Genomic DNA, 12,319 nt, shown 5'->3' on the forward strand with positions numbered 1-12,319 from the left:
TATTTTAATAACATGATCCAATGAATTGCCATGGTACTGAGAAAGAAAATGCCTCCACGAAAATCACAAACATTCCATGCCGGAGGGATATAACAAATCCAAACCGCAATAATCCCACGTAAATCCAGACCGAGGAGTCAAACAAACAAACCAACCAACCAACCAAACATCTATCCACTCAAATCCAATCATTGATATGCGCAATACAAAAAAGTCTCTCGACATAGGAATCTCCCAGAGTAGTGGTCGGAACAAGATAAGGTCCCGGGACATGAGTGCTGAAACAACCAAGACATGTGGCAACGGAAAGGAGTTGGCCTTTGGGCAGGATCGCAGTGGAATCCAGGCGAAGAGTCCTTGGGCTCATCTCAACCAATCAAATCCTTGGGTGTCCGTAGTTGAAAATCATGCTCGAAAACAGACATTCCAGGAAGGGTAGCCGAGAACCAAAACCGCGGAAGACAGAGGCGAATGGTGGCGACAAACAACTAAACTGGACAGACACCGGTAACACCAAGAACGGCCAGGAAGGCAGACCAATTGTTCCCATGGATATAGGCGAAGAGAGCGTCCAGCTGTGTTGAGGAGGTCTTACCGGGGCAAGCCGTGCTGCACCCTTTCGTTGACAATGATTTTATTTCCAAAGCTGCGGCTCAACAAAAGTTGAATGCTGCGAGGACAGGTAGCCTCTTACCAGTGGTTTGCATGAAGCAACGGCAATCCAAAGGTTGGATGGGAACCCCAAGTTAACGTCGTACCCGGAAGGGACATTTCAATCCTCGGGAGTTGGGAGTCTGAATCCTAACGACGGCAGGGAAGCCCGGGAGTCCGCAAGAGGGAACACGAAAGCAGACCAGAACAAGTGCCATGGGTAGTGGAAGATGTGTTCGCGCCTAGCTGCCATGAGTGAATACTGCTCAGTCAATTTCTGCCGTGAGAGAGTTCAACAACGTCCGCGGCGAAGAGTCCATGAGGGGAGATGAAAAGTGGAACGGGGAAAGATCCTTTGAGAGAGTTGGCTAATATATACAAGCTCTTGGGACTCACCTTGCTGTCCGGGTGCCGGCCGTGCCAATATATTATGAGACATGTCGACGACGGAACCGTCGAATCCCGTTTGCCAAACATGGGGAGGAAGAAAGCACCAGATCCAGGATACGAAAACAAACTCTCCCCGATGGCGGATCCGGACAGCAAGGTCTTATCTGATGACAACGAAAACCACCGCGGGTGCACCGGTCGGCGCACCCTTCTTTTCCCGCCCAGCGCCTTGACCCAATGTAAAACGTATGCAGCATATCTCATCCGTGGTAAATAAAGGTAGTCGACAGGATCCTCATCCAGGGGGCGGGGGCCCATCCATAATGCAAGGTCGTTAAAAAAATAAAATCCTCAAAAGGTATGCGTCAAAGGTCCAGCTCCGGTTCCAGGTATCATCCGTAGTAAAATTGGCAGCAGTTGAAAATCCGGGTTATTCGTATCAAGGGTCCAGTAATGGATGACGACGGGACACCAAAAAGAGGATACCTCCAGCGGGAAACTCCTGCGAGATGCAAACTTGCAACTCTGGGTGGCACCAGCCAGAGAAAGAAAACCTGGGACCTTATCCGTGGAACAAAAAAGACGGGACGAAAGACGTCGATCCAAGGGAAAAAGCCGTACTCCATTTGACCCGGTCATTATGCAGAAATCATCACACACTCGCGAGGGCGGTGGGTAGCCTCGTCAAGTTCAAAGGGGGGGGATCTGTCTCGGTTCTCCAAGGACGCTTATCGACGAGGGGCCCTGTGGTGTCGGTCGGAAGAATGCCTGTCGCTCTCACGTTCACTACGGCGGCTACTCGTACCACTGGGATTTGTTTGAGCATTTGATGGTGTCGCTGAAGTGCGAGTGCGGGGGGTTTCATCATACTGTGGCTGCTGCTGTTGTTGTTGCTGCTGTGCCTGGGTTGCATAACCCTGCTGTTGTTGAGTGGACTGGCCTGCTGGAGACGCTAAAGAATCAGATCCTGTTCCCAACGTGGGCGATATGGCGGCATTATACGCACCGCGACCGTAGAAGGGGTCCTGGGGCTGCATCGTAGCATAGGACTGAGCAGCTGGGGGAGGAACCTGGCTAGAGTACTGGAAGGGAGAAGTGGTGGCCGGGTATCCTGGTTGTGATGCGCCGGAGGTGGCATAGGCGGCCTGCTGAGACGGGGCGGCTGAAGCGGCCGGGTTAGCATACGGGTCATTGGCGGCGTATCCTCTGGGGTTTCGGTTCAAGTTTGTTCCCATGGCGGTGTAGGGGTCCTGGGCTGCCTGGAAGGCCTGGTTCAACACGGAGCCGGACTGGGGAGTAGAGCCGTATCTGGGATCCGTGGGGGGAGGAGACTGTTGGGGCTGCGGGTAGCTCCCATACGCACCACCACTTGTGGCGGCATAGGCCTGTTGCTGGTATGATGAGCCAGCGGCACCAGTGTATCCGGGAGCGCCTGTGCCTGGGTATCTGGGGCCGTCAAAGCCGGAGTCACGAGCATAGGGATCCTGCTGGTAGGAAGCTTCGGTAGGGCCGTGGTGTTGACGAGATTGGTGCGTCTCGGAGTAGCGGTATTGTACTACAGGTGAGTTAGATGAGTGTCTCGCGGGAACGCCACTGGCATTTCTCGAGGCATGAATACCTCCAGTGGTATTGCGCGAAGTCTGCGCTCGTCTCTCGCTGTCCCATCGTGCGGAGTCTGCCTTGAGATCCTCAATCATGGCCTGCGAAGTGGGGCCATTGTTAGTACGGAGACAATGGTGCGAAACGCACGGGTGAAAAAAAGATGGTGCGTGGGCGGCTGAGCAGAAGAGGGCTTACTGTTGTTAGGTTCCTGTAGGCGGTGATGTAGTAGCCTTGGACAACTTGGCCGGTTTGCGGGTTCTGTTGAATGCAACTGTGAGCCATTTGATTCCGGTGTGGACAAGGTGGGACGGTGGGGTGGTATGAGTGACGGCGTGAGTCGAAGCCCACAGCACCAGGCGGCCAGCCGTCCATGTTGAGGGCAACTTACCTCGTAGTGGCCGGGACGCACCAAGGCATCGTTGCCCAGGTAGCGACAGATGTCGGCGGAGATGACCTCGCGGTCGATGCCATCGCGAGGCACGAAGTATTCGTTCTGTCGCGTGGCGCCGGCGCCGGTGGGGGGCGGGTTTCGGGATGATCTCGACATGGTCTGAGGAGGGGAGCGTGGAGGATGGAGAGCGGCGACCGAGAGAGGAGAGGGACACGAGAGGGAGTGTCGATGGGAGGAGGGAGGAGGAGTCTGAAAGTGGACGGGAGAAGAAAGAGGAGCGGGCGACGGAGAGGGTGAGGGTGGGAGTGGGAGAGAGAGGGAGAGGTCAGAAGAGCAGGCAGCAAGTGAGGGAGGAGTAGGAAGAGGCGGAGGTCGAGGAAGAAAAGGCGATTGTCGGCGGTGGGAGGTGGGTGGGTCTAGGCGCTGACGAGGGGCAAGACGCCTGGAGCGACAGTGGGACAGGGCCTGACGGCGGCACGCCGTTGGCTGAGAGCGTCGTCTTGGTGGTTGTGGTGGAGGTGGAGGAGGTGGCGAGGACAACGGTGATTGCTGGTGCTGGTGTTGGTGGTGGTCCTGCTGTTGATGCTGCTGTCCTGTAATCGTCGTAGCTGCTGGTCCTCCTGCTGGTCCTACTGGTCCTGATGCTTCTGTCGGACGACTGAAAAACCGCTGCGGCTGGAAGTCGACCTGGAACTGGTACTCCGGATTCCCTTCCTGGTACTGGTACAACGGCTGGTGCTGCTCGACGTGCGTCTGAGCCTGCGTCTGAGCCTGCGTATGCGTCTGAGCCTGCGTCTGCGTCTGCTGCTGCTGTCGTCCTGATTCACCCTGAGTTGTGTTGCCGTAAGATTGGGTGCGGGCGTGACCGCGGCCTGCGGAACGGGCGACAGGGACGGCCGTGACGATTGGGCTGGACCGGCCGGACTGGCTGGACTGGCCGGACTGACACAATGATGTGTTCACTGCTGATGAAGATGGCTGGGCTGGTGCCGCAGCTTGTCCCTCTCCTAGACCGAGCCCAACGACCGCATGCGGGATCTGCGTTGGGGGGTGGCCGTGGTCCCCCCGCCGGTGGAGGCCCTGACCCTGACCCTGCGCGTGGCGACCTATGATGGTGGACCGTTGGACTGGGCTTGCGATGCGGATGGCCTCAGATCCTGGTCCGCACAACCCCGACGTGGACGTGGCGGGCCCTGGACCTGGGCTGGGTCGTTGGCTTGGTCGTGGGCTGGGTCGCGGGCTTGGTCGCCCGGCACTCTGACAGGCTTGGGCTGCTACTTGGGCTGGGCTTCTTCTGCCCGTTTCGCTGCTTCTAGCTTGGGCTTGTTGGGCTTTGACGTGGCCGGGGATTGCGTCTAGACGAGATGGGCCTTCACCACTCCCGCCGCCCTTCAACCAGATCGTCGTGATTGGAACGGGCAGCGAAGCCCCCTCCGCGGCTTCTTCTGCTAATCGAAACCTTGCTTTTGCTGCCGTCGCTGCTGCCGAATCGCCCTCCGTTTCCGATGCCGTCGTCGTGGTTGCGGCTGCGGCTGCGAATGCTTGTGGCGTTGGCTTTGGCTGCGCTGGTCCGGCCGTAGTTGGCAAGTCACTGCACAGCCTGTTGCGACCCTGAAAGGCAATGATGATGACGGTGGTGGCCGGTCAGCCTGGGGAGCGAGAGACGTCTCGTACAAGGCGCCCGGTTCTCACGGGCTTTGCCGGGCTCTGCCGGTAACTGCTGGCTGCGCTGTGCGGTTGGTTGTGCCGGGTGGTGTGACGGACGCAAATGCAACTATCTCTAGTCTGTCTCATTGGGGTATTCTGCTGTGACGTGGTCCCTTGCTTGGGTCTCAAAATGAGTGGTATAAGTACGAGATACAATGTATAGATAGTTGATCGCAAACGGCTCAACGGGGCGTTTATTAGAGATCGAGACCACCGGACCAGAACCGCCGAGCAGTTCAGATCACTGTAATGTCTGTGCTAGGTCAAACCTGCTCATCCACTGTGGATGTGATGGCTAAAGCTTCAGAAACCTGGCTTAAGTTGGCGCTGTCTCGTCGCGACAAGGCTGTTCCCTGTACTGGCGATGCCCAAAACTTGGCCTCGCTTCTTACTTGTTTCTGGTGGATGATGATGGCGGGTACGCGCCTCTTTCTGGATTTCAAGAGGCTAGGCAACACGTGTGCCGTTGTTTCTCCAGCACACTTGAAGTTACGATCGACCGCTGGCTGGGATGTAGTTGCATTGTACGGAGTGCGTGGGCCACTCTCGCTGAGAATTTTGACAGATCAACAATCTAGATGGCTGGCAATGGTGGCGATACTTTCAAGCTTCGTCCCTGGAACGATAGGCAAAGGTGATGCCGAGCTTGGCAAAAGGTTGCCGGTGTCTGGGAAAGCGTCGAAGTCTCGAAGATACCGTATTTCGCGTAGGCAAATTTGAGTACCTTACCTACTCGGGGGAGAGGAATAAGGAATAGATCGTGGCGCCTAGAATGATCTCTAACCCTCCGGAACCACCACGTGTTGGCGCTTTATATCTAATCCCAGGTATCCGAGACTCCCAGCTTGACTTGCCTTCACACCGAATCACATCTCCAAGCGACACGTCTGTTGATGGGGGTCCGAGCCTCGCCATCTATAGACGCACTCCATACTCGACTCCATCGCAATCCTTGTCTGCTAGACGCCTGTTCTCATACGGCCACCGCTTCCGTGTTTCCTTCCGGTTGCACCATCTTATGCCCAGCTGCTGTCGTGGGGAGTTGGGCATCCTTCTCCATCACGTCCAACGTGTATCGTCGAAGGAAGCGCTGCCAGCCATTGGACCCACAATTGACAGGCGACGTGTTCCAACAATGCCGCTCTGTCATGTGCTGCTAAATTCCGGGATGACCTCAGCTGCAACCGAGCGACTGATAGAGTTCGACCAGTCTGGGTTGGTTGACTGCACTTTCGTGGTTGGGTTGGGTAGCAATGCCTAGACCAAATTGCCGCCCAATGCAGCGCTACCCGTCGCGCTCCATCTGTTCGATGCCCAAGACGAAACTAGCCAATCACCGCTGTGCAAGTCGATGAAAGTGAAAGGCACCACGAAAATGAATCCTGCATGGCAACAGATGACAACCAGGTCGTCTGCCTGATTCAGGAAGTGCCTTGGCTCCATTCACCTCCTTGCCGCTGGTCCCATCCCCCGTTTCGTCGGTCATGGGACACCTAGCCAGTCAATTCTCTCCAGCATATCCAAATCTGCGTCGTCCCCTGATGCACGTCTAGTTGCATTGCCTCATACGAAGTATGTTCTGTCATGGCACCTGGGAGACGTTCGACATGAACTGCGTCGCCACGCGGACGCAAATCCCCGGTTCTGGCATCCGTCAGGCACCCATGGCTTTTCCCAGAGACCGTTTCAAAGGCCGTCGTCTGGTACGTACCACGTGTGCGAGTGAGAATGGCTTCACGTAACCCATCTCGTCATCTGGCAAAAGGAGGTTTTGCACAAGGTGACCTGAAGCTCCTAGGTACGTGTACTTTGGAGTACATTCTCGGCTCTTGACTTGGCGTAAGCAATCAACTCTTCTCGATGGCGACCACGTACACTTCCCAAGTAGCTGCAGTTATTGGTTCGACCTACCCCGGGCCATCTCCAGTAGTTCAAGAGACAGATTGCTTCTGTAGCCGATAGGAAATGAAACTCTCGCATCCGGTCTGGGGTTTATGATGGGTCTGATCGTATCTGTGTTATGTTCGTTCGAACTCTCTGCCATGGTCTATCGCTAGGTTCAGATAGGATTATCCAAACCGGAGACGGCTTTGTCCTTGCTCTAGCTTCCCGCCTCTGCCGCGTTTCGACGATGCACCCTGCCCCTTATGCGACGAGTTGCGTGGGGTTGGTGGCCGTTCAGCGAATACAGGCTTGACACGTTCTGCGTCTTGGATATCTTTGGCTAGATGCCAGTCCTCATGGCTCTGCAGCGCGTCTGGGTCAATAAAGCCGGCCTTGCAGCGAGAACAGGCAAGGAGGTCTGCGGAGTACAGACCGTGCTCAGTCTGGGCGGTTGCAGAATCGCTCGTACTCGGTTGACCGACGGTTGGACCCAAGTTCGGTATCCCGAGCGGACGAGAGGGGAGGTCAGTCTCACCGCCGGCACTAGACTCAGCTGCATCGACCGGGCTTCCATCAGCGGAGTTCTTTTTCGCAAAGAACCGGTGTATTCCCCCGTCCCCCACTCGGCGTTTCTTGACTGGTCGGTCGGGTTCAGTAGACGCTGGACGGCTCCCCCCCGTCGTCGCCCGGAGAGCCTCGGCTTCCTCACCTTTGACAAGGAACCCATCGATGCCCATGTTTCCCTTGACTCCATCCTCGAAACCCCCGACACTGAGACTGAGGTTTGCACAAGGCCAAACTCTTCCTTCGCTTATGATTTGGGCGAGCAGGTCCTTGGCAAGATCCAAAAGGGTCTGCTCGTCCAAAGACTTTCCCTGTGGGATAGGTCCCTGTCGGGATCGCGTCTGGCCTCCATGGCGATGGTGCAGATTGATGGTTCGGGGCCGCCGCTTGTTCTCCAGGACGCCTTCCTCAACCAATCGAGCATATATGTCAGCTACAAAGATTCTGAGCCACCGGATGGCCTGGTCTGGGGTGCTGATCGTGGGCCTGAAAGATTTTGCAGACAACATGGATTTGATTTGAGTCCGAGAGTTGACTTCGCTATTGTCGATACCTCTGATGGTATTGTAGACCCACAGGCCAGTGTCATTGCCAAGTTTCGCTTTTATCGTGTCCAAGGGAACCTCAAGCAGGTCCTTGACATTCTGCGTCTCAAACGTAGTGACTACCTGATCGCCGAGCTTGCCGCCCAGGTTCCGTAGTTTGGTGATTTTGAATCCACTCATGAACGAGTGCACAGCTCGGTTGCGTACAACTGTCTGCTGGTTGGGCTTCTTGAATGCGGAGCCCAGCTTGCTCAGAAGCTTGTTACTTGCTATCCCTGCGGAGCAAGTGTAATCCAACTCCTTCCAAACCCTTGCTCGAACGTCGCGAACGATCTCGGATCCAATGAGTATGGCCACATCATCCCAGTCGGGGTCGATGGTCTCTTGCTCCTCATTTAAGTCAATCAGAGCATCTGCCTGCCAATCCAGTGCGGAGACGGGCGGGAGTGGAAGCCTCTCGGTTGGGTCATCATACGGCGGCGGGTTCTTCAGTTCGGGATATCGTTCAAGTAGGATGGAGTGAACTTGGCTGGATAATTCCAGGAAGACCTCGTCTATTCCTGCTTTCTCCACCCTCTGCAGGTCGGCCGGCAGAGAATCCTTTACCAAAGCCAAAATCTTTCGTGATTCTAGCCGATAAGGGTCAAGAGAAACCTTGTCGGTGGAAATGTTCGCATCGGCATCGTCTCGGTAGGCCCACTTGTCGTCGCCTTCTCTCCATGTTGCAACATGAGGGGCAATGAGATCGGGGCATAATTTCGTTGCCTCTGTAATGGTACAATGGCGCCCAATGCCCCATTCGCGAGCGGGATAGTTGACGGCAATCAGGGCCTGCCTTGTAGAATGTTAGCAAGCTGAGCAGTAAGGACAGTAATGAGCCACGTCTTGCGCTAACTGAAGCAAACTTGGTAACTCAGAGGGGAGAACACCAGCGAAAAAGCCGATTAGAGGCGACAGGAAATAAAAGCGGTGAAAGAAAATAATGAGAATAGATGATGGGAGAGAATCTCCTCCAAAACTAAAAGGTTGAGAAAAGGTGGATGACTGCTGTCAACGCAAGAACAAGCGAATAGTAATGGGTGGGGCAATAACACAACTAGAAAAGAAGACCTGACAAGAAATTGAAGACATTTTGCTGCATCACAGACCACTAAAGCAAGGATGACCGGGGGCTGCACCGGATGGAGACAAAACCCGCCACACCACATGGCGGAGCTGCAAGAAATGTGACCAGTCTCCGAGCCACCACTGACGACGTCGTTCACATCCACAATTAACTCACCATTGCTGAACGGCAAGCGGTTTGTCCTTGGGAACTCCGAGCCGTACCATCTCGCACTGGGCGTAGAAACCATCCAAGTCGACGTGCGCGACTACACGCAGGGGATTCGACGTGCTAGACGAGGCTAGCTGCGAGAGTTGGCGGTACGTAAACTGAGACCGTCGAAGACCGCCCCCATGTAGCGGAGAGGAAGCACCATGGCGGTTGGGCGGCGTAGATGGCATCTTGGTGGTGGTGGTGACGTGGGATGCCAAACAAAAAGCATTGTGATTCGCGCGGGACAGTTCGGTTGGTCGCGAGTCGCAGCCGATAGCTCCGATCAGCCGATTTTCTAGGCCAGTAAGACAGAACAGGGGCGAGTCTTGACTCAGTTCAGCTGAAAGCGAACCTGGTCCATCTGATCGAATTGATTCTTGAAGGTGACTCTGCGCGGCATGGAGTTGGTTGTTGTGGAGGATAAGACTGAGAAGGTGAGAGGAGCCCCGATTTGTTACTGGTGGACAGAGAAGCCTAAGATCCGAGGCTCCACTAGCACTGCACCTGCAGGAAGGAACGCCACCGACGAAGGACCCACCGGGCTTGTAAATCTCGCTGGAAATTTGACCGGGCTTCAATTTGTGGTGTAAACGGGACGGCTAAGAGGATGCGGGATCCATTCGCTCTGCCTCTAGTGCTTTTGGCCGAAGGCTGAGGGTGCATTGGTTTACGCTCGGATTCCCTGGTAGTTCATTGCAATATGGCGAGTCTCGGGCAAACGGTTCATGCATTCGGCCCAGCTGGTGTTTGACTGCAGCCGGCTCCTTGGGCGCTCACTTCAAAACTCCATCCCGTTTTCTCATTTCTTGTTCGCGTTCCATCCTTGGCCTTGTTTATTTTCCCACAGACCGTGCTATCCCCACTCCCGTGCCCCTTCTGGATCATCAACTATGGGACCAATCACGTGCGGCTGAGGTTTGTGCTCCGGACTTCTCCACCAGGTGCTCCGGCTCGGGCCTCTGCGGGGCCTTCCGCCGGGCCGTTTTGAACAAGTCGAATCCAACAAATCACTCTATCCTACGCTTACCACTGTGGCGAAACTCGGTAGATCGGATCATCTCTCTTTGGGGCTGGCTCTACCATCCATTCTCGCGAGGTTCGAAGACACTCAAAAGACCAACATGGATCGCTAATGCTGAGACTGCGAGGACTCGAAGTCGGACTCATCCAAACAGGCCTCATTCTCAAGTAACCTCACCAATACAATGGCTCCTTTTTCACACTTGCATCGCGGAGTCTGCACATCGTGTCCCAGGAATAATATTACACCAATCCATAATGACAAATTCAAGGCGCCTTAGCATTCTCTTCTACAGTCCACACAATCCCACACATTACAAGCTTTCCTATTTACAAGCCCGCCATTAAGCTCAACAACCCATATATTGCACATCCAATACGCTATGCACGCGATGTTTCTTCCGTGTTTACCTTACGCCAGGACCAGCCAACTCAAGGGGGTATCAATATCGGGGCCTAGTGCCTCGATGCTCCAGCACTGCGCATTTCAATTCCATCCGCCGCCGGGGTTCCACTATCGGGGATGCCATAGCGTTTCTTCAACTTCTCTACAACGGGCCCAAATTCATAGTCGCTCTCCATGCTGTCGTGGTTGCAACAAGGTGAATGCCAGATAGGGAGTAGCCACTCCAATATGGAATTGCCCATGACGGACTTGCAATTCTTCCAAACTCCAGTGTCCCATGGGTTCTCTCCGGGCTCTGTCGCGAGGATGGCGAACGTCCTTTTAGCCTGCTCATCCCTAGGCGACGCTGGGCTCATGGTGCCCATCGAAATACGAGGAATATGATTCATCGGGACACCACTCTGTCCCCAAGCAGGACTTGCGAGCGGGTAAGTGATGGTCTGGTATCGTTGTGTCGACGGGCTGTTCTGGGGCACGCGTACGGCCAATCGGAAAGACTGGCTCTTCTTCAGCATGTCGATGTTCGTGATATTAGTGGCGATGAAACGAGCTGAGGTGAGAGTCATGGCAATCGTGAAGAGCGCAAACAACGATCCGAGAGCAATGCCAGCGACAATTCGACCATCCAAGGGCCGATCTTCGTTTTGCTGCAATCGCAACGAATATGCAGCTGTTGCAATGCATATGATACAACATATACTACAATAAAAGGTAAACTGCGCGAAGAAGTTGAACGCTGACAGGTGTTAGCATCGATTCGTTGAGATCAGCCAAGCCCAGAGCAGGCGACTCACAGGTCTCGGATACGACACCGCCAACCCATGGGCACAAATGATCCATCTTTCGGATGCAACGATCAATCTCACTTGAATGGTGAGCACGATCCGGTTTCCATGTTTGGCAGTCGGAGCACCATTTCGGTCGGCCATCGAGTTCGCAAACGAACACATCCTTGCTATAGAAAGCCTCGAGCCCAGGGCTGTCGGGGTTTGAGTCTGGCGGAACCCATGGGTGCGTTTCGATGTCTCCTCCTCGATATCGTTTGTTCTTGCGCCCCTTTTCGATCGCTTGTCGTTCGGCAGAGAGTGGGACGAGACCCGGGTTAAATTGGACCGTGAAGAAGGTTCGGAGGTACGCCGCGATGGTGAGGATGAAGAAGACAAACCACAACACAATGAGTGTTATCGCGATACCCGTCTTATGTTCCTGCCGATACAAGTAGTTGACTGCGCACAGGATATTGGTCAGCGGGCTCCGACGGGGCCGTCAAGAGGGTCAAGGTTACATACTACAGAGATGCGGGACGACAACGAAGGTGGCGAATCCAAATGCAGCCGCTATGAAGAAGGGGATGATGCGCACCGTCCACCGGGTCTCGGCGCGGTTGCTTGTGACCGGGCGTGGCATGGCGGCATTGCGCCCCCGTCGACGATGGGGCGGGAGGTGAGGTCGGACGGGACGGAGTGTTGCGGCGATGATGCGACCTCTGGTGGTGTTGTTCTGGACGAATCGACATTGTCTTGGTTGGCCACGGATGGCAACTGTTAGTGGAGGTCCGTGCGCCTGGTGGTCCCAGGCTTGCCGTGCTTACGAGTACAGTGCGCGGTCTGGACAGTACGGAGTACTGGGCACGTACCTTACACAGGGCTGCGACCAACACCATGAACAACACATCACGATCGAAACATCAGCAGACAACAGATGTAATTCCAATAAGTCCTTACAGACTTATTGGTGTTATCCCGATGGAATTTTGGTCTTTCTTCGGAGATATTTCATCTTTTGAGAGTGGATATGAACACTCCTCGCCTGCTCATTTCAAAGACGCGTCTTCCTAGCGA

At 54.9% G+C, this 12,319-nt stretch overlaps 5 protein-coding genes across 5 annotated transcripts; 1 reads left to right on the forward strand and 4 right to left on the reverse strand.

Annotated features, from left to right (window-relative positions):
- Positions 1-596: 596 nt before the first annotated feature.
- Positions 597-1,564, reverse strand: BGZ61DRAFT_76021 (uncharacterized protein). The gene is made up of 3 exons (XM_046257060.1): positions 1,048-1,564; positions 695-897; positions 597-646 (listed from the first exon to the last, which is right to left on the reverse strand). Exons 1-2 carry the CDS (start codon positions 1,357-1,359, stop codon positions 802-804), a joined length of 408 nt encoding a protein of 135 aa, XP_046100497.1. The 5' UTR covers positions 1,360-1,564; the 3' UTR covers positions 597-646; positions 695-801.
- Positions 1,565-3,227, reverse strand: BGZ61DRAFT_76069 (uncharacterized protein). Its single transcript, XM_046257061.1, has 4 exons — positions 3,032-3,227; positions 2,839-2,901; positions 2,048-2,741; positions 1,565-1,984 (listed from the first exon to the last, which is right to left on the reverse strand). The coding sequence occupies exons 1-4, from the start codon at positions 3,188-3,190 to the stop codon at positions 1,770-1,772; spliced, it is 1,131 nt and encodes a 376-aa protein (XP_046100498.1). The 5' UTR covers positions 3,191-3,227; the 3' UTR covers positions 1,565-1,769.
- A 1,763-nt stretch (positions 3,228-4,990) lies between these two features.
- Positions 4,991-6,002, forward strand: BGZ61DRAFT_481795 (uncharacterized protein; the record flags this gene model as incomplete). The annotated part of the gene is made up of 2 exons (XM_046249337.1): positions 4,991-5,375; positions 5,569-6,002. The coding sequence occupies 2 exons, from the start codon at positions 4,991-4,993 to the stop codon at positions 6,000-6,002; spliced, it is 819 nt and encodes a 272-aa protein (XP_046100499.1).
- Positions 6,003-6,810: 808 nt separating this feature from the next.
- Positions 6,811-9,240, reverse strand: BGZ61DRAFT_360208 (uncharacterized protein; the record flags this gene model as incomplete). The annotated part of the gene is made up of 3 exons (XM_046241150.1): positions 6,811-7,043; positions 7,104-8,569; positions 9,017-9,240. 3 exons carry the CDS (start codon positions 9,238-9,240, stop codon positions 6,811-6,813), a joined length of 1,923 nt encoding a protein of 640 aa, XP_046100500.1.
- Positions 9,241-10,302: 1,062 nt separating this feature from the next.
- On the reverse strand, positions 10,303-11,973 carry BGZ61DRAFT_396963 (DHHC palmitoyltransferase-domain-containing protein). Its single transcript, XM_046242967.1, has 3 exons — positions 11,768-11,973; positions 11,273-11,704; positions 10,303-11,214 (listed from the first exon to the last, which is right to left on the reverse strand). The coding sequence occupies exons 1-3, from the start codon at positions 11,883-11,885 to the stop codon at positions 10,529-10,531; spliced, it is 1,236 nt and encodes a 411-aa protein (XP_046100501.1). The 5' UTR covers positions 11,886-11,973; the 3' UTR covers positions 10,303-10,528.
- Positions 11,974-12,319: the final 346 nt, after the last annotated feature.

Source organism: Ilyonectria robusta (assembly GCF_021365365.1).
Source record: "Ilyonectria robusta strain PMI_751 chromosome Unknown BGZ61scaffold_19, whole genome shotgun sequence".
Taxonomy (NCBI): domain Eukaryota; kingdom Fungi; phylum Ascomycota; class Sordariomycetes; order Hypocreales; family Nectriaceae; genus Ilyonectria; species Ilyonectria robusta.